Raw genomic sequence first — 21,974 nt, 5'->3', positions numbered from 1 at the left:
TCCTCTCTACAGTCCCCTAGATACCATAAGAACTATCTGCACAAATCCTCTTCCTTTGTTAAGAGGCCCCTTCACAAACATAGAAAAGCACCTAGAGATTCCCCTTCAGGGATGATTCCATTTGGATGCATAAAAACTGTGACCATCTTCCTCTCCTCCCATTCCCCTCTCTCCATCACTGTGCCCCTATCAAAAAGGCCCTCTGAAAGGAATTCCTCATCCACCTCCCAGCCGGCTTCCTTTGATTAGTTCCATTATTCAGGACTTGCTAGCACACAGGACACCTTAGAAGGAGTGCCTTCTGCCCTTCATAGTAAAAAGTTTCTATTCCAGGATCATTCTTGTTCCAAGGAAAGAAGGACAGTGTAGGTGCATCCTGGACCTCACCTTGCTAAACACATTCCTGAAAGTGCCTACCTTTAAACTGCTTTCTCTCTCCAGACCCTGCTGCCCTTCATTCTTCCTTAGGCCTCTCTGATGTCTCTAGACCTCAAGGATGCTTATCTTCCATCCCCATCTATCCTTCTTGCTGTAAATTCCTCAGGTTTTTCTTCACCTCATCACATTTTCAGTTTGATGTTTTAGTCTTTCGTCTGCCAACTGTCCCAAGATGTTTTACAAAGTGTCTAGCACCTGTGGTATCCTCCTGCTACACTCAGGGAATTCATATTTTCCCATACCTCAAAGACCTGTTGATTCTGGCCTTGTCCACAGACACTCTCCTTTAAGCATCTACATTTCACTGTGTGGCTTTTAAACAATTTGGGATTCACCATCAGTTAAAATAAATCTCATCTTACATTCACTCAGGACTATCTTCCTGCACTGCAGGCTAAACAGAAGTATAATGCAGGCCTCTCTTCCTCAGGAAAAAGTCCAAAGCATGGTAAACGTCTTCCAAACCCTCTGCTCAATGACTCACTGCACTGTATAAGAGATTCTAAAGCTTTAGGTGTCACGGTGGCATCCATCCCAGTGGCCAGACTACATATGAGGAAAATGTAGTGATACCTAAAATCAGTGTGGCCCCAGCACTTAAATCTTTAAACAACCTGATCCCTCTGCTGTCCTGCATCAAGAAGAAGTTTTTCTAGTGGGGGAAACTGGTGTCTCTCAACCTGGGTCTTCCTTTCACTCCAGCGCCTCACAACCAGATTCTCCAAGCCTTCCAAGATGGCTGCACATTGAGTAACAGCTTAATTCTGTCTCTCCTAGTGTGAAAACAGAAACTTTGCAGAGAAAGTCAGTCAACTTGGATTTCTGAGTAAATTTCAGCAACTGACTAATAAGTGCCCTGCCTGGATGCCAGGAAAAAATAAATACAGAGTACCTGAAGGAAAATCACCTACAAAAGGTAAAAAAAAAAAAAACACTGACTGGGGAAATTACTGTAGCTAAAAAGAAGTACAGGCTTCAGACATGACTTCCAGTAATCTTGAAGAAAGTGTAAAGCAATTGCATATAGACCTAGCTAAAATAAATGAAACCCTGATGGAGTATATAAACACAAATGATAAAAGGATGGAAAAAATGAAAGACGCTTTAAACAGATCTTCAGTTGAGATGATAAAAACTGCAAAACTCAGTGGTCAAATGGAAGAAAAGACTGGCTGAATATGAGACTACACAAAAAGAGATGTTTCAAAAAGTAATAGAGGGGGACAGATCATGTTGTGAAAACCTGATATTTTCTATTGCATCTGAGAAGCTGGGAGGAGCAAACTGTATTAATTTCATGAAAGCACAAATAAGCAACTGGACTGGTATTCCACAACAGGAACTGTTAATTGAAAGGGCACATCGTGTGTACGCTCCAAACCTAGCTATGAGAAAACAACCTAGACCTTTAATAGTAAAAAATACAATCTTACCAGCAGAAGGAGTTGATTCTGACAGAACTGTTGCAGAAGGACAAAGTACTAAAAGTGGGAGACGGCAGAGTGTGGAGAATGACTACTCATTGTGTACCAGGCAAATAAAGAATACATTTATTCCATTATATAGGGACTGCTAAGAAGCAGGCATGAGATTCAAACTGCTGTACCCAGCTATCTTCAAAATATGTTTCCCTGGAGGAGCAAAACATTTTTGATGAAGTACATGCTAAGGAAGAAATACAAAAGTTTGTACAACAAAAAAATGAGCTGTGAAACAAAAGGAAATTCTGATTGTTCTTCTGGTAATACCGACTGCAGAGAGACTGTGCCAGCGAAACCTTTCCCAGTGTTTCAACGTAAAATACTTCAGAGAGGGGAAAAAAGCACAAGAGTTGACTAGAAGAATTGAGAGAGTACTAGAGATGAAGCAGAGACAGGATTCGGGAGATGGAGAACAGGAGTAGAACAAGAAAATCTGGAAATATTGGACTTTCTTAGACTTTGCTAAATTTGCAGGGGACTCCAGAGCATATGACCTACTTCATGTCATTAACGTTTGGAGACTAAAGTCAGTAACTTAGAAACTGACAAATGTGGGATTACAAAGCAATACTTATATTTATGAAACAGAACAAGAAAATCTGGAAATTTTGGACTTTGTTAAACCCATAGGGAACTCTAAAGCATGTGCTCTGCTTCGTGTCATTAATGTTTGAAAAAAATACTCAGGAAGAGGGGATGAGGAGGAAGAGAGTCAGCTGTAAGTAAAACTAAATTTTTCCTCAACATTATTACTTATGTGGCAGATGATTTTCTTTGCATGTTGTAAAGTAAAGCTTTTTTCAGTTATTTTTAAGTGTAAATGGGGATACTAATGTAAGTAGGTGCTTCTGTTTATTCTTTTTGTTTCTTTCTCCTTTTTGATCTTTCTCCTTGTTCAGTTTTAAGGAATGTAAAAAAAAAGAGGGTATCTGGTTAAAATGACAAAAGAAAAATTAGTGTGAATTTTCTCATTCATGCTTGTGGAATGACTGGGTTAACACCATCAGCTTTATATAGTAACAATATTTAACAGAAAGTTAAATTCAAATAATATTGAAAATTAAGTTCTTTTTTCTTGTAAACAGTCCTGTATCTGGTTCTCATGTCACTAGCAGACAATCTGATAAAGAGCAATGTTTTGGAGCAAATGTTTTCTGAAAGCATTCAAGTGTTTTCCCAGCTGGGAGACCTGTAAAGATAAAGCAAAACCAGACACCACTTAATAGAATCACAGGCTCTACTGTGTGTCTTAGTATGGATAAACTTTCTTTCTAACAAATCTGTGTGTGTTGTTGCCAGTTTGGAACTTTCATTCCTATTAACAGGGTAAAACTTCACTATTTTAATATGTGTACAGTTTTATGTGTTAAGTTGTGTGTGTGTGTGTATTTTTGTTTGAGGGTTTTCAGTAAAACAAAAAGTTCTGTAAGATGTGACTTAGACTGAAATGGCATTAACAAGAAACAATTGCATAAAAGATTAACCTGCCAAACTGCATGCATATAACACAGTAGCTGGAACTAAACATACAACAAAAAAGCTGTTTATACATAAAAGGTGGGAATAATCCCTCAAGAATATGACATTTTTCTATAATGTATTTAAACGTTAATGGGCTACTGACAAGGGAGGAAGATTACATTGTCATCCATGTATTTATGTTCCACCAAAAACTGCTTTAATGGAGCTTAAGAAGATTCTGGGGGAAGTAATCGGCTTTCAGCAAGGAATATAGGTGGGCCTGGAATTTGATTTGCAACAGTGAAGATTTGTCTGGGGGCCCCAGAAATGTAAATATAACAAAGGTGGGTGGATTTTTAAAGAAATTTATGAAAATATTTAGCATGGAAGATGTGAATTCAGTATTAGGAATTATGAGTGAATTTTCATATATTCCCTATGATAAAAAAACTGGGCTAGGCTAGACAGAATTTACATTTCACGGGAACATGTGCATTTAATTGAAGGTCTTCATACCTGACTATTTCAGACCATGTGCCAGTAATAACTAAAATAATAAAAAAAAAACTGGGTAATAAAATAAAAATGTGAGAGTGGTGCTTTCCCAGCTATCTGTTGAAAAGACGGTAAATATTGCTAGGGAGTGGGATAAATTTTAAGTGGAATTTAAAAATAGGGAGATATGGTTAAGAAGTAACAAAGAGTTATTTAGTGGGACTGACAGATATTGAAGTATATCAAAATAGGGGGAATCTCTCAGAACAATAAGAGGAAGAACTACAGAATGCTAAACAGAAAATAAGGAATTATCTCGATAATGTGTATGAGTTTAGAAAGATTGCTGTTAAGCAACTGTTTTTGATGATAACTCTAGAGCACAAAAACTTTTAGCACAACAACTTGGGCAACAAAAAGTAGAAAGGGCCATCACTAAATCTAGGGAGCCTGTAACAAGGAAGATAACGGATCAGGTAGAAGTATTAGATGTATTTTTAAAATTCTGTGAAAGTCTGTTTAAAGTAGATAAATATGGAAATCAAGAAACGTACAAATGGAAATGTTTATGGAAGAATTAAATATGCTACAGTTAGAGGGAGAGGAGGCTCAATTACTAACAGGATAGGAGGAGATGAGATAAAAATTGTGATATATAACTATTCTACAGGAAATTTCCCAGGAGTTGATGGTGTTCCTGTGAAAGTTTGGAAGCTAGGTTGGAAAAAATTGATGAAGATCTGGAAGATTTTGTTTAGTAGTATTTTAACAAGAGAAGTACCAACATCCTGGAAAAATGCAGTAGTAGCTGTAAAAATTAGAGAGGGTAAGGATCCATCAGATCCAGCTTCATGTAGGCCCATTTCAGTACTAAATCTGTAAGTGTTTGTGTATAATGGCTAAAAGAATGGCAAAAGTGGTCCCAAAACTGATAGATATGTATCGTTGTGGTTTTGTGGAGTGGAGGCAAGCAGTTGACAACATAAACAGAACAGTGATGATCAAGAGGGAAGCACAATGTAAGAAAATACCACTGTTGCTGATGGTTCTTGATGCAGAGAAAGCATTTGACAGAGTAAGCTGGGATTTTTTGAGCAGAGCAATGGAAGCATTTGCATTCCATGATAAAATTATAAGGTTGATTAGGTGGATACATGAAGGATCAGGGCGAAAATTAAAGTGGGTTGGGTCCTGCCTGATAATCTCTGCTTGAGCAGAGGAACTGGGCAGGAGGTGTCCTCTCTCCCCTTTATTTGCATTAGATTTAGAATCATTGGAAAAGAAAATAAGAGACTCAGAAATTTAAGGATATAATTGGTATTGTAGTCAAGAAAAGCTGACTGTATTTGCAGATGACATTATGTCATACCAGACAAAACCAGAAAGGGGCCATTACAGTGCTGTGGAACATATTGAGACAGTTTCAAACCTTTTCGGGATACAAAATTAAGTCACCTAAAAAAGCAATATTGGTAAATTATGTACCCACATACAAATTGGTTCAGCCATATCTACATTTATGAGGACATGATTATAAAATGAAGTATTTAAGAGTATGGATTAAAAATGATGCTGGTTTGACATTTAAGGATATGTGAGAAGAGACTAAACAAAAGATGATACAAATATTAAGTAAATGGAAGCTCTGTTATACGGATATTGATAGTAAGATGCAAGCAGTGAAAATGTTTTTAGTCCCTTTAGTGTTATACACAGGTCAGACATATTTTTATTAACCAGAGGAGAAGTTGTGGATAGCAGTTATTAGAGTTAAAGGATTTTATCTATGAGGTGAAGAAGGCAAGAGTCAAGTGGGATAAGCTTATTATTCCAATAGAACGGGGAAGATTGGGATTACCAGAGTTGAAGGGGTATTTCAGAGCAACACAGTTAAGGCTCCTATACGTAGCACAGGCAGAAAAATATAATTCAGAGTGGAAAGAGATGTTGAAACAGAGGGAAAGCTGGAGTAACAGGGAGGGACTGGGATTCTGGATGCAGACCTTTAAGGCGAACAATAATGCAGAATATTATATTCATAAAGTAGCAGAACGTCTTCTAAGAAGTAAGCCAACACAGGAGTGGAGAATGGAGATTCTGCTAATAGGGATGACTGCAATTAGGGATACAGATAATAGGCAAGATGGGGCAGAAGTATATTGGAGAATACTTGCAAAGGGACCAAGGTATTGGGAGCAAATGGGAGGGTTGGGTCCTAAACGAAAGACCAGCACTGGTAGTTTTTTTAGTAGAATCTAGAACAGAAGTTGCCGTTAAGAAAGGAATAATTAGTAGAGCATATAAAATACTGCATGATAAATATAAGAATCAAATCAGAGGAGGTTAGGAAGCATTGGGAAGAGAGATCACTCCAAAGAAATTTTCCTCAGACAGTAAAGGTTGGAGGTCTGATGGGGAAGAAAGAGGTAACTGGGAACAAATTTTCTGGGAGTGTAATGAGTTGGCAGACTTTAAAGATTCCCTACAGACTGCTCTGTTGGAGATGCAGAGTTAGCAAATTGGAGTGACTACGGAGATGATTTTTTGAGCTATGATACAGAATCGGAATGGCCTAGACATAGTAAGGCCTTGCTAAGTCTAATTATGATGGCTGCCAAAAAGCAATTACTAGAAAATGGAAATCAGTCTAAACCAACTTTAGTAGAAGTAGCGAATATAGTAACAAATAAAACAACTGGAGCTGGGATCTTTAGAAAAGAGTATGATAAGGAAAAAAATGGGAAATGTGGGATCAATACATGCAAAGGAGGAATGAGGATTAAAAGAAGGCAGATTTTGAATGAGCTATGTAATGGTTGACTAACAATGACTGGATATATTAAAAGTGATGTATAATGTTCACGGCTACAGTTGTGTCGACACGATTTGGAATGTATGATGTTGGCAACTGAGATTGTGTGGCTATAGTTTATTTTCATTTATATAAATGTAAGATTGCCTGTCATACATGATCATTTAATAAAGATTTTTCTTGTTTAAAAAAAAAAAAAAAGATTCTGCAGGCCAGTGCCTCAGACCCCACAAAGTACAGGAGAAATAAACATCCTCTCTCCTGAAGGAATATATCAGCTTGAAAGAAAAGAAGGCCCTTCTGCAAGCTGTGCAGACTTTGTCATACATTTGGAAACCGGGCATTCTCCTGGTGTACACAGACAACACCACACTGATGTGGTATTCAAACAAACAAGGAGGCAGAAGATCTTACCCCCCCCCCCCCGTTGCAGGTTGGCAGAGGAGGCTTGACAAATGGCCACTTAATTGCACATGATTCTCAGTGCAGCTTACATTCCCGCAGTAGAGAATGTGTTGGCAGACTCTTTAAGCAGGGACCTTGTAGACCCCAGGAATGGACACTGAACAAACAGGTCTTCAAAACACTTGAACACCATTGGGGCAGTCTGCAGATGGACCACTTTGCATCTCCAGAGTATCACCAGTTCCCTTGGATCTGTACCAGGGCCCCATCTCCTCTGGCCTGGAAGACTGATGTCTTCTCTTCTCCTTTCAGTGGACAAAAGAGGTCCTTGTATGCCTATCCTCCCTTGCTACTTATTACAAGGGTCCTCTTAAAAATCAAAAAGACACTACAGAACAGCTGCTTCTGGTCAAGACCGCAGTGGTTTCCCTTTCTGTTACATATATCACAGGGGAAACCACTGAAAAATTCTGGTACAATCATCCCTAATCACCCAACAGAGAAAGGTCAGTTCGTACATCTCAACCTAGCTCTCTCAATCTCATTGTGGGGAGGATTGGGTTCTGATCCCCAAAAGACACTTATTTTCAGCGGAGATGATGCAGGTTTTACAGGAAGCCAGGAAACTTAATACCAAGAAATCATACACAGCCAAGTTGAAAAGATTCACCATTTGTTGTCATAAGCACAGACTGGAACCACTCATCTGAAGTTGTTAATCTTCTTCATTCCTCACTGATGGGTACGGTTCCGAACCCACGAAACCGAGTCGGCCAAATACCATGCTAGCGTACACCAAACTCTCGAGCCACGCTACTACCCACAATACCTTTCAATCCCATACCCCAGATCTCATTTGCCGTGCAGCCATATAGCACCATTTTCACCGAGCTCTCCAGCTAAGCAGTTTTAACTTATTTAAACTTGTATTTCTCCCATAATTTCTCTACTAGTGTCTTTCTTATAGTCTAGCTCTACTCACAGGTATTCCTTTTCTTACCATTGTTGGTATTTTCTTGCCTTTTCTTTACTTTTTACCACCCTCGTGGTAACTCTTCATACCATTGCTGGTAGTCTGGCCTTTTTCTCCTCCTCTGTCTGAGTGAGTGTTAGTATGTCTGAGAAAAAGGGTACTTCAGGTTTTAAACACTGCACATCGTGCAGTGGTAGATTACCGAACAGTGACTTGCATTTTAAATGTGTTTATTGTTTGGGCGTTTCGCGCCTTTCTCCGTCTCCCCCATGTGATATTTGTGCGAGTTTTAGTCAATGGATGTTGAATGAACGGAGCAACAAGTTGATTCTGAAAGGATTGCTTTCCTCTCCTTTCTCGGAGGCTATTTCTGCGGAGGTCTCAACCCCTCCAGGCAAGAATAAGAAGCGTCCATGCTCAGACCCTTCTTCACCGGCCGGTGACAGGGGCAAAAATCGTCGATCTAAGGCATGTAGATCTTCCTCCGAGCATCGGCTCGCTGCCTCGGTGCCACCAATTTCGGCGCCTAGCGCAGTTTCTGGGAAGTCTGAATTGTTGATGCCGCGCTCGGCACCGAAGACTACTGAACCGCTGATTACTTCTGTTCCGACCAGTCTGGATCTGGACACTTCAGCATCGACCTCGCCTTTACAGGCACTGACTCCGACTACCTTGGATCCGATTGTGACTTCGGCTCCGAGTTCCCTCTCGGTGCCAGCTTTACTGTTTACACAATTCAAGTCAGAATCCTCGGCTCCATTGAGCTCCTTACCACAGACCAGGTATTAGTCTTCTGTGGATCCGTTTGCCAGGCAACCCTACAGTCCCTTTCTGGACCGGCCTGAATCCCCTTCCGGGATATCGATTAGGCCTGCCAGGAGCATGTCCGAAATAGACATTGCTTGTCTCGTGGATCAAGTATTGACTGCAAGAGGAATCTCCAGACCCTGCTCCGCTCCGGGTGTTGGGATTTTTCCTCCTTCGACTCCTTTGTATTCTCCTGATGGGGATCTTTTTGGTTCCAAGGCCCCCTTGCCCATTGCTTTCAACGGGACCCCTTCCTTCGGCACTGACTACTATGATGCCTGAAGCATCTAAGTCCTGATGGGAGTCAGTTCCGACAGCCCCCCTTACTCAACCCCCTTGCTTCGGGGGTGGAATATTCGGTTCCGGCCCTGGCACCGACGGCCTTCTCGGTTCCCGTCTCAGATCCGAGAGTTATATCCGCATCGAAACCTTCTCAAACTTCAGTCTTGGAGGTGGGCCATTCGGAGCGGGGTGTGACCCCGGTTCCGATTCAGTCCTCTTCGGTTCTGGGCTCCCATCCCTCTTCGGGTGGGCCTGCCTTCCAGATTATGGAAAGGGCGCTGGCAGCTAGCAATCCTCCTCCTTCAGCTCCACCTTTGGTTCCCCCCCTAACTCAGCCATCGCCAGCCCTTAGCAGGGGACCACTAATCCAAAGCACCCCTCTTTCCGAGGCCTCTTCGGACATTCCCACCGAAGAGCCCCCTCAGAAGAGGGTGTGCAAAAGAAAACACATGGACTCACCTGAAGAGTCCCTTACTGAGGATAAGGATTACGATAATGGGGAAGGTTCCCCTAGATCAACCCCTGACGTTGTTTCCTTTGGGGACATCTTGGAGATTTTGAGTCAGCGGGGTGACTGGAAATCTTCCACCCCTTCCCCGGAGGAATCCGTATTCTTACAAGCTTTCCGTTCCCGGCCCACTACATCCTGGGTGACCCCTCCTGCAGATGAGTTGGTCAAATTCATCTTGCAGCGAGGGTGGAGGAGTCTGGATTCAGTAGAAGCTATCCCCAGGAGATCAGACAAAGTACTTTCTCCTTCAGAGGATCAACCCCATTGGTCAAAAGGCTTGCCAGTAGATTCTGTGGTGGTGGCGGCAGCCACAAAGAAGGACTTGGCAGAAGAGAGTCCTGCTGTTCATCCGCCCTGGGCGGTGGACAGGCTAGGGAAGCGAGTTTTTGCTGCAGCGACCTTTGCCGTGCGTTCGCTGAATTTCTTGGCACATTTTACGAGACTCCAGAGAGACCTTATTTCCAAACTCTCTGGTAACCTCGCGTGTCAAGTGTCGGATGGAGCACGTGACAAAGTGGCCTCCAAACTTGCCACCCTTGAAGCAATTTCGAATTGCTCATGAGGTTGCTCTCCCACGCAATTGAAGGAGCAGCTAGAGCAGCAGGTGCTGGTTTGGTTGTCCGACGTCATGCCTGGACGCGCATTTCTGACCTTTCCATTTCCATTTCCATTCCTTCAAGTCTTCCTTTTTGAATGCCCCTATTGAGCCCTCCATGCTCTTTGGTTCTAAGGTCAAGGATACTTTGGCCAGGTGCGAGCAGGATGGAAAGACCTTGTCTGCCATGGGCCTGCGCTTCTCCAAACCTCAGCATTCCTTCTCCAGGAACCAGAGGAATGGAAAGTTGTGGCACAAGAAGTCGCAAGGTTTCTTTCGTGACGCACGTAGCGAAGACTCCTCTAGAGGCAGAGGAGGGTCCGACAGTGTAAGACGCCCCTTTAGGGGCAGAGGGGGTTACCGGAATCAGGGCTCCAGAGATTCTTTCTCCGGTAGGCCCTATCAGTGATCCTGAAGGGTTGCCCGATTGCTTTCCTCTGGAAGCAATCCGGGCACGTTTCTCTCTGCACCAAACAGCCTGGTCCTCCATTACAGACGATCTATGGTTGTAGAGAATTATCACCGGAGGCTTTCACATTCCTCTCAAATCCTTTCCAAGACCTCAGTTCTCCCTTCCCAACGTTCCACCCAGTCAAAGGGAGGAGGCAGCTTCTGAAATCAAGAAGCTTCTCCTAAAGTGAGTCATCCAAAAGGTCCCCCCAGATCAGTGTGGATTAGTGTTCTACTCCAGACTCTTTTTGGTGCCAAAAAAGACGGGGGGACTGGAGGCCCATTCTGGATCTCAGTCATTTGAACAAGTCAGTTATACAGACCAAGTTCCGCATGGTCACTATTCAATCCATCCTTCCATGCCTTCGGGAGGGTGTGTGGATGTGCTCTGTAGATCTCCGGGATGCGTATTACCACATCAAAATGGACAAACGCTCCAGGAGACTTTTGCGCTTCCGGTTGGGAGCCAATCATTTTCAATTCAGAGCCCGGTCTCTCGACGGCCCCCAGAGTGTTCGCGAAATGTCTAGCAGTGGCTCCTCTCCACCCCCACCAAGTGTCTACTGACCAGTGCCCTTCGCCACACTCTGTCTCTGGTGGAGTCTCTGGGTATTACTATCAACTGGGAAAAATCAAACCTTCAGCCCTCACAACAACTGGAATTCATAGGGGCTATGTTCAACACTCAGCTCGGCCTAATATCTCTTCCTCATCACAGGCTCTTAAGACTGAGAACACAGGTGCAAGTGATACTCCACCGCAGGAAAGTGTCTGCAAGGGAAGTTCTGCAGACTCTGGGTTTCATGGCGGCAGCCATTCCCATTGTTCAGTTAGCCAGGCTTCATATGCGCCTGTTACAGTGGCTGACTCAATGGATACACAATCATCATCCCTTGAACGCACTGATCCTCATCACCGATCTCTGCAAACAGGATCTCCTCTGGTGGATGAGAATAGGCGATAGTCTTTGGTGTCGTCCCTTTCAACCTCTTCAGCCCAGTGCCATGGTGACTATAGACGCTTCCCTGATAGGGTGGGGGGGCCATTTTCAGGGAAAATCTGTTCAAGGCACATGGTCTCCTCTAGAAGTCGACTTACACATCAATGTTCTAGAGCTCAGAGCTGTGTTACTGGTGTTACAAGCTCTCCACCCTCTTCTTCCTCTCAGACCAATTGCTATCCAGTTCGACAACATGTCTGTGGTCTGGTACATGCCGTGAAGCCATGAGAATGTGGCAGTGGGCGATAGCTACCAACTGTTTCCTGATTGCTACAGACATCCCTGGGAGTTCCAACGTGATTGCGGACAGGCTGAGCAGATGCATCTTGCTTCCTCACGAGTGGTCTCTCAACCCGAGAGTGGCAGAGGAAATTTTCAGCCGCTGGAGCCGGCCTTACTGCAATCTGTTTGCCTCCCCCTCCAATACGAAGTGCAGCATCTACTTTGCCCTCTTCCCTCCAAAGGGGGAGTTCCCGAGAGATGCTCTGACTCTCAATTGGCACACGGGTCTTCTGTATGCTTATCCTCCCATCCCCTTGATACCCTTGGTCTTAAGGAAAGCTACTCAGTTGAGAAGGAGAATGATTCTTATTGCTCCATTCTGGCCTCATCAGGTTTGGTTCCCCTTCCTTCAGCCACACCTGGTCCGACCTCCTTGGATTCTAGACTTCCGTCAGGATCTCATTTCTCACCCCCAAGGGTTGTCGTCTCCAAATCTGGCCACGCTCAAACTGATAGCTTAGTTGCTCGACTTCCGTTAGTAGCCAGGCTTGAATCACTTTCTTCTCCGGTACGGAATATTATTTTGGCCTCCCACAAACCTTCTACCAGAAAACTTTATAAAGACAAGTGGAAACGTTTTTCCTTGTGGGCACAAGAGCTGTCTCTGGATCCTGTTTCTGTTCCAGTAGCTACGGTTCTTCAATACCTGACCAAGCTTTTCCTTAACGGGGCTTCTGCATCCACAATTCGGGTGCATCTAGCTGCCATCTCCAATTTCCATGATGGTTCAGACGGAATTCCTATTTCTTCTCGTCTGTGTAAGACTTTCTTGAAGGGGATTTTTCATTCTAGACCTCCCGTTAGGCAACCTGTGGAATCATGTAATCTGTCTAGGGTGCTTCAAACTTTGACTCTACCTCCCTTCGAGCCGACTGCAACCTGTGATGTGAAGTTTCTGTCCTGGAAGACCTTGTTTCTGGTGGCGGTTACTTCAGCCAGACGTGTATCAGAGCTGCAAGCATTATGCATCGAGTCCTTATTTGATTTTCCATAAGGACAGCGTATCACTTCGCACCAATCCCACTTTCTTACCCAAGGTGGTTTCAGAATTCTCTATTAATCAGTCCATTGAGTTACCCGTGTTTTTCCCTAATTATACCAACAAAGGGGAATACTGTCTCCATTCTTTGGATGTTCACAGACAGTTGCGTTTTTTTTTTTGGACAGGACTAAGTCTTTTCGAAAGTCAGATCAGCTTTTTGTTGCCTTTGCGGGCTCTAGAAAGGGATCGGCAGTGTCTAAGGTTACCTTGTCTAAATGGCTTAGGGATTGCATCTCCTTTGTTTATTCTCTGGAGGAGGAATCAGATCCTGGCCGCATTAAACATCATTACACTAGAGCTGTGGCCGCTTCTGTTGCCTTTCATGCTAGGGCTTCCATAGATGATATTTGTGCAGCTGCCACTTGGGCTAAACCCCATACCTTTATCAAGCATTACAAATTTGATCTGATCTCCAGGGGAAGAGCTGCCTTTGGCTCTATGTTTCTCCGGAATGTTCTTCCATGAGGGCCACCCAGATTCTGTAGTAGCTAGGGACTCTGTCCCATCAGTGAGGAATGGAAGAAGATTAACAACTTCAGATAAAGAAGTTATGTCTTACCATAACGTTCCATCTGAGTTGTTGATCTTCTTCCATTCATCCCCCACCAAAGGCACCTGGCGGATCTTCGGGTCGTTTTAGTGTGTTAGGGTGTTTGCGCAGAGATGGCCTCTGCCTTTTTCTGTTTCTTATATATGTTGCTACTATATGTTTGCAAACTCGATCTAAGGTTTAGGATGAAGGACATTGTAGGTAGTAGCGTGGCTCGAGTGTTTGGTGTACGTTCCCATCAGTGATGAATGGAAGATCATCAACAACTCAGATCTGACAACCCCAGTGTACTTCAGTACCTCTATGAACTTCTACATTCTGGGTTGGCCTAGTCATCCATTAATGCTCATTTGTCAGTCATCAATGCCTGTTTGCCTCTTGAGCCTCTTCCTCATGTCCTGGACAGAGGTCAAGCTCTTCCTGAAAGGAGTCCTGCACCTTAAGCCTCCAAGGAAACCATTTACTCCACCATGGAATCTTAATGTTGTTCTGGAAAAACTCATTCACTCTACCTTCTTTTGAGCCAGACACATCTGCCATCGTAAACTTCTGCACATTGAAAACTGTCCTTCTGCTGGCTCTTACATCGGCTGCAGGGTTTCTGAACTCCAGGAACTTATGACTGGTCCTCCTTTTCTAATTTTCCACAAGGACATGGTAAAGCTGAGGACCTATCCTCCTTTCATGCCTATGACTGTGTATGAACTGTCCCTCAGTCAAGCCATTCACCTACCCACTTTGTTTCCCAGTCTTCAAAGTAGAGAGTTAAGAATCTTACATTCCCTAGACATTTATAGGCAGCTGAGGTTCTATTTGGACAAAACAAAGGCAGTCAGAAAAGAAAAACTGAATAACTATTTTATTTCTTTCATGGATGCCTAGCTGGGTCAACCAGTTTCAAAGCAAACCATTGCATCCTGGATATCGACCACTATCTTGTTCTGGTACTTAGAACATGGTAACATGGTAAATCCTTGTCTTCTTGCCCTAAAGCACATTCCACTCAAGATGGTTGCTTCTTCTGGTGCTTGGAAGTGGCCACTTAGTCCTCTTTGCACACTTTAAGCAAGCACTACAAAATTGATACCTTCTCCAGGTCTAGAACTGTCTTTGCCAGATCAGTCCTCTCTGTTGTCCTGGACAGTTGTTCTTCACTCTAGCAAACCCCCCCACCCATTTTCTTTTATTTCTTCAGCTCTGGAAATCACCCATCTGTTATGAATATTGCAACAGTGATTTAATTTATGACATTAGTACAGTTATTTAAGAAGTTACCTTACCAGTAGATGTCCTGCTGAACCCCTTAAGTTTAGTACATTGCCAGAATATGTGAATCCAGTCTTCCTGTGCCCCACTCTTGCATCTTCAGCTGTCTGGTGTTACATCAGGGTACAAGTTAGCTAACCTAACAAGGTGTAGAAAATTTATTTAAACGTTGCCTTCTAAACAAATTAACTTTCGCTTCTGATAAGTATTTGCTAAAGAGGAATGGCCCAAGTACTGAACCCTGTTGTGTAGCACTAGTGACAGGTCTTTTGGAGGAGGTAGAACTACACACCCTGACGTCTGGGTTCTAGTTGTGAACCAGTTTGCTATCCCGCAAGTTACATAGTGACTTACATTTAGCTGGGTGAGTTTATCCATTTTGTCTGAGTGGGAAATGGTGTTGAATGGCTTTGTGAGGCCTACATGTGCATTGTGTGCATATCTGCCCTTATGCATTGCTTTGGTAAGCTTTTCAAAGAAGTCAGCCAGATTAAGTAGACAGGATCTACCTTTGAAAAATCAAACTGGCTTAAATCAAGAATGTATAGGCTGCCTATATCCTTATTTATTAGTTCTATAATGACCCTTTCCGTAGCATTACAGATGAGGCTGGTTAGGCTTATAAGTCAGTAGTTTCCTGGGTAAGTTGAGGCCCCTTCTTTGTTCTGGGGGATGACTGTTGCAGCCCCTCAGTCATGTGGTACAAACGCTAAATGGAGGCTAACACTGAAGAGCCTCTATGGGGGGGGGGGGGCTGATCAGAAGGCATCCTGGTATGTTATCAGGTCCCTCTTGGCCCTGGATAGTGCTTTGAGGACCTGTTACTGGGAGTTTGGGGGGGGGGGGGGTGACTGCTGGTATTTGATTTGAGAGTGTGATGATTGAAGTTAGAGTTAAATGGTACATCCTTATTTCATCTTTGTATTTTTTAATTCTCTATTTTCTTCTGCAATGTGTACATCAGGTGTGATATATTTAAGCTGTATCCTTTATTAACATTGTACTATACATATTATGTATCTTGTGCGAATATTGTTCTGTTACAACACTGTATCACTGTGGAGTTTTTCTCCCCAGGCCTCTGCTGAAAACTGGTTATTTTAGGCCCAGTCGGAGTTTCCCTGTAAACAAATGGAAAAGATAAATGAATAAATTTATTTACTAGTATATTGGCTATGTCCTCAGGATTAGATTATGCAGTATCATTTACTATTAGCTCTGCTCAGTTTTGAGCATTATTTCTGAGGTTTCTTGCATAGTTAAGAAGGCTGTGTCATTATGTATGGCCTGGGTGACTATTTTTACCTCATATCTATCTTTGGTTGATTTGATCTGGGACAGGAATTTCCTATTAAGTTTAGTGAGAGCTTGTTTTAACATTTGGAGTATTACATTTATTTTTATATGCAATGAGTCGTTTCTTTTTATCGTACATCCTGTTTATATTTGGGTTCTGTCGTAAGAGGTGATTTTTAATTTTGGCATCGTATTTATTTCAGAGACAGATTAGCTTAGAGTTTGAAGGATTTCATGTTTGTAGAGGAGTGTTAAATTTAGCCAGGTAGTCACTCAATTGCAGAAGATTAGTTTTAGCATAATCTCTGAATACTGAGTGTTTTTGGGGTGGCTTCCAGCTTCAGTCTTATGGTGATTATGACTGATTTTGTTGTCCGATTTGACTAGGGAGTATAGTTTGGCTGAATTCTTAGGGCTTCCAGACTAGTATGGTAGGAGGTATGGGTCAAGGTGAACATAAATGGGGGTTCTGTTAGCTGCATTGTGATTTGTTAATGGTAAGATGGACATGGAGTTCCAGGCTGTTATCCTACCTAACAGGTCTGGGGGATGCAGTTTTGTTTTAGGAATATAGAAACCCTGCTGGCTTTAGTGTATTGGATCTGAACACATGGTAGGTGTTGAAACCTTGCACTAATGGGGTGATTTCAATATTCTTGAACCAGATCTCTGTAATGATGCATATGTCAGTGCATTCTGGGTTCAGGAGTGCTTGTTGGGAGTGTATTTTTTTGTTAAGGCTCCTAGACTTGAGCAGCAATACCTTCATGTTATCTAAATTTTGTTATGCTATGTTGGAAGTTTGTGAAGATGGACTTTGCCTAAAAAAAGGCAATATGGGGGGTGGATGATATTAAAGGTAAAATTCTGCGCAGGGCTAGGTTCATGCCAGCTTCAGATACATATTCTGAGAGCTCTATCATGTCTGTCTTCATATAGTCAAGGGAGGCATGTCTCAGGTTATTTACTCCCACATGTACTATAACTGTGTCATATATGTACTTGTGGTGCAAGGACTTGAATATATGCACTGTGTGGTGAGTCTTAGCCCCTGACAGGCAACTGACCATGACCCGCTCCTTGCTCAGCCTGGTAAGTGGTGCATAAGTGAGTATTTCAGTGGAGTCTCATGTGACTAACATGTTGGGTTGTGTGGAGGTTTGTCTTAATGGTCTTTCGAGCTGAAACATGTTTCATGGTGGCCGCTGCTCAAGTTGAGTGTGTTTTGAGGTTGCTGAGGGTATTTTTTGTAATAGTTGCATCAGGGAAACTCTTGAGATTTAAATGCATTAGTTTTAAGAGTCTCCTTATATTCGGGGTCTGTGTGTTTGGTCTGTAATTTGTGTAATAGGTAAAGTGTGGTGTGCATTTCTGACCACCTGTTTTGGTTATTTAACTTTTGTAGGTGAGAGCCTTGCCTCAAGTGACGTTGTGTAACTGTGTATCTCACACACTGTATGAGATTGCTTAAGGATTAGGTGTCTGTCAGTAAACATATCACAATAGCTAAGTTGTTTCAGGATGCCCTTTTCCACCAAACTGACTGCAGAGGAAAATGGAAAGTGCAAATCCATAGTTCCAGATTTTATTGTGTGGACAGCAAGGAGAGTAGTACTTGAGGGGGTTACGACTGATTTACTTGGGTGCTATATTTGTAAATACTACAATCTAAGTTTAAAGTCATCGAGCAGTGCTCCACCATGCGCAGACCAGGAGTGTGTCCCACAACTAATTCAAGAAATTTCAGAGGTTCGTTTTTATTGGGAAAATTTATATTCGAAGTACCCACATCCATACAGGTCAAAGCTAACAAGACCCTGCATGATACCAAGCATTGTGCAAATACCACAGCTTTATACAAGCAAAGAAAATGCAAAAAAATTCTAATTAGCCCTCTGGCCATTTCCCAAGTGACACTCTCTCGGTTTCTTTAAGCAGTCTGAAGTACTGAAATTGCCTTGTTCTGTTTTACCACTCATAGTGTGCTACCAAAGCAAAGCTTTTTAAACTAGATCACAAAAATTGCCAAATAACGTGCATATATGAGGCAGAATAAACACTGTAATCTGCAGAAACCTAAACAGAGCTAGCACATAAACATTTAGTAATGCAGAAAATCAAGTGCACTGCAAAAAAGTACTTATTATAGTTGTAATGAAGTTGGTGGTGAACCAGACCAGAATATTTCAGTAGCATGTTTGCCACTTTCAAGGCAGTTTGTATTTAACAGAGCAATAGAATGATGTAGTTGTCAGCTGAAATCTAATTTGAATAAGTCAGTTTTTAATTTCTGCTTGATACTGGCTAAGGAAGGCGAGTACCTCAATCAGGCTGGTAACAAATTCCACATAAGAGGGTCTTGATAACTAAATGTCGGACAGCTCGAAGGTATATTTCATACTAATTTGTCTTAACTGTAGAACTTCTAGCAGCCTTCCTACCTTGCGTGTCCCATGGTAGATCACAAGATGTTTGTTTGTTTGTCTAATTTATTTATTAACATTTGTTTAACAGGATAATCTGACTGGACACACAAAGTAGCCTATTTTCACCAGATGCCCAGAGAGAAAAGCTCCAGTAGATGTGTATCATGCAATTAAGAAGAACATAGATTACAAATTTACAATGGAGATCATGAAGTACAAGAGCACACATCGCATACGTATTTATAGTAAATTATAGTATACAAGAGTTGCTTATAATCTGATGAGATAAATTGTTCAGGCAACAAGAATTTGAAGAGAAGTAAATATTTCCATATTTATGTGCATATGAAATGAGATCAGTCAAAGGATGAAAGAGGCAGTTACAGAGATGCTTTTGAGAGAGTTAGTGACAAAGACTCTGAGGAATTTAATGGATCAGCAAAGGTATTATAAATAATGCAAGAGGAGAGTTTGTTTTAGCAAGGGTGGGAGATTGTTCGGCCAGGAGTACAGCAGGAGCAGAGCCAGAGCCAGGATGGTTGATGTTTGTTGCCGGTCATTCTTCTTGATCTTCGTCTTCACTACACCTCCTAGTTTGTGGGAAGGAACTGAAGAAAAAATTGGTTAGCACCTCCTAGGTGTGTTCACTCATTGATAACGTAAAACTTGATGTTGGAGGACTGGTCCTTGTTAAACTGGCCAAACAAATTTGTCAGATTGATATTCACATGAATTATATTGTCCTCCTGGTTTTGCTTCTAATCTTTATAGGAAGTGTCTTACTTAACTTCCAAAGTTTCTGCTTTCTTATGGTATTCCTCAAAAGGTGTTTTATCCCAGCAGGACAGTTGGTTGTATGAACTTCTGTATGTGCTGTTTGAATAGTCTCATTGAGTTGTTGTCCTCAACATGTTAAGTTCACTGTTAGTTTCATCTGCCACTGTCACTTGCTCGAGGATTACACTGTTTTATCCCAGGTCATGTGCTATGTAGCTCATGATGTAATACCCCTGGATATCTGCCCATCTGCTTGTTGTATACCATCTTGATACTTCATGCTGACCCATCTATAGGATGCCTTCCAGTTTCATTCTACTTTATTTTCTTCTTAGCATAGGCACATTTGTTGTATTTATTTATATCAGATATAGGTGATATTGGTGAGAAAGTTGCTAATTTTAATTCTGTTTTGACAGTAGCACTATACCTTGCATTGGATATGGTGATAAATACCTTTTTCCCCACCTATACCATAATGCCCCAAGTCTACTTTTGATACTGACAGGTGAAAATGGAAATTTAAGCAGTTTCTGGTAGATAACTTTAATTTTTCTTTTCCCCAGTGTTATGTTACTAATACAATTATAATTTTTTGTAAATGTTTCCCTCTTTCAGATTCTGGACAGCAGCAGCCAAGTTCTGTAGGGACACAGTCCCACTCAGTCTCTGATCCTGGACCAATTCGTGCCACAGCACCCATGTGGCGCTGTAGTCGTATTATGCACATGCAGCGTGAACTGCACCCTACTTTGTTGTCATCACTCGAGGGCATTGTTGATCAGATGGTATGGTTCAGAGAAAACTGGCATGAAGAGGTACAGTATTTGATGTCGAATATATCTAACTTTTTAAGCACAAGAGGTGAACTGGGCAGTCCACAGCTGCCTATGAAATCAAGTATCTTAAGGATCTGTGAAGTACTTAGAGTGATTTGAAGATGAGAATGCTTAAAGATCTGATAAGGTTTGCCATAGCTAAAGTCCGATGTAAATAAATAAATATAACCTTATCTTCTAGCTTCCTTTTCTCAGATATGCAGAAGTCTAGCTCATAATTGTGACCTGTTAAGTACACAATAAACAATTTTGCTTGTCTGTGCACTATGTGCAGCTTCACTGTTGGGGTAGTATGGGACAAAGGATTGCCAAGATATAGTCCATGATGTTCAACAAACACACAGCGTTATTGGCATAATGGTAGTTGTGCCTTTTTAACCTCACTGCTACTGGCAGTCTGTCAAAGCTTAGAACTCCTCCCACAGACTGTTTGTGAGGGTGAAGGGCAAATCACCTGGCAGGACCAGGACAGCCCTTCACATTCTCAGACAGGACCCTTTTAATTTTCTTCTGCTTCAGTCAGAGAAAGATTGCTTGTGATATTTCTTCTCTATCACCTCTCTCTGTGTGATATCAGCTGCAGAACTCTGGTAAGAAACTTTTTTTTTTTATTGTTGATGTTTTGTTTTTTTTTCTTGTGAGAAATTAATTTATTCTGTAGTGTGATTTATCTTGCAGCATAAGTTTTATACAATTTATTTTAAACTAAGTTTCTGTGGGGTTTTCAACCCTTTTAAAGTGTCTTATGTCTATTTCTTTTATGTTGGCTTTCTACACTAAGGCCATTTTAGTACATTTCCTCTCATTGCTTTGTGATGATTGAATCATTGGTAATTTGCGGCTGTTATTTTTATTGAATAAAAGCTTCTTTTAATGTTTTGACAGGAAAACTTGTTGTTTCGCAGTTTTTTCTTTGGGGCTATAATTACTTGTAGTCATTGAGCACATTTACAGTATTTTAAACAGTTTTTTCATTTAAATTGTGATTTGGGTGCCATTCTGTTTGTGAAATATTTCTGACGGTTAACTGTTATATTTTATTGTATTCCTACTTCCCTCCCATAATCTTTGAGCTGAATTTAGCTGTTTTGTGCTCCCTTTTAGCTGCTGTTTTCCAGTACCTAGTCTAGTACCATTGTTGGTATTACTTCTTTACTCTTCTGAGTATTTCTTCCTACCATTGATGGTAATTTTTCTTTTTTCTTTCTTTCTTCTGTCAGAAAAAAAAAAAAAACTCTATCCTTAGTTTAAGAATTTTTTTTCCTCTACAGTGAGCTAGCTCAATGTTATTGTTGGTGTTTTATCATGGCTGACAAGCCTACCAGATTCAAAAAGTGCATTACCTGTGGACATAATCTTACCAACTACGATGCCCACAGGGAATGCTTGTACTGTCTAGGTTCCACTCATCTAGAAGCAGACTGATTAGTCTGCCCTGGCTTTAATTCTAAGGTTTTAGTCAAGCGAAGAAACGTGCTTGTTTTAAGAGGCCTTCTTCCACCTTCCTCTACTACCTCGGTTTTTGGGGCACAGACCCCTTCCAAAAAGCCTGACAAGGGTATGTCGGAGTCTGTGTCAAAGGAAGATGAGTCCATGAGAGGTCTCCTGACCATTTTTTTTCAATGTTTGCTCCTTCAACTGAGCCTCATGCAAAACTGCATAAGAAGTCGGATCCATCTGTCTCAGATCTGACTGTTTTGAAATCTAAGTCTCCACGGTTCCATTCCCCTCCGCTTCTCCTTTTTTGGAGGTATGTCCATTAAAACAGTCCAGACATCCATCCACC

The 21,974-nt window shown here is 41.8% G+C and overlaps 1 protein-coding gene across 1 annotated transcript in view; it reads left to right on the top strand.

Moving 5' to 3' along the window:
• Window positions 1-21,974, top strand: part of LOC122816707 (transformation/transcription domain associated protein) — a gene marked incomplete in the record, with an annotated part of 2,794,447 nt that overhangs the window by 2,450,901 nt on the left and 321,572 nt on the right. The window contains 1 exon segment of the mRNA XM_044089697.1: window positions 19,968-20,167. Coding sequence (XP_043945632.1) covers window positions 19,968-20,167 — 200 coding nt within the window.

The sequence above is a fragment of the Protopterus annectens genome, chromosome 12.part0, assembly GCF_019279795.1.
Source record: "Protopterus annectens isolate FY-2018-M chromosome 12.part0, PAN1.0, whole genome shotgun sequence".
Classification (NCBI taxonomy): domain Eukaryota; kingdom Metazoa; phylum Chordata; order Ceratodontiformes; family Protopteridae; genus Protopterus; species Protopterus annectens.
The sequence above is the reverse complement of the archived record's forward strand: the minus strand, read 5'-3'. Positions and strand labels throughout refer to the sequence as shown.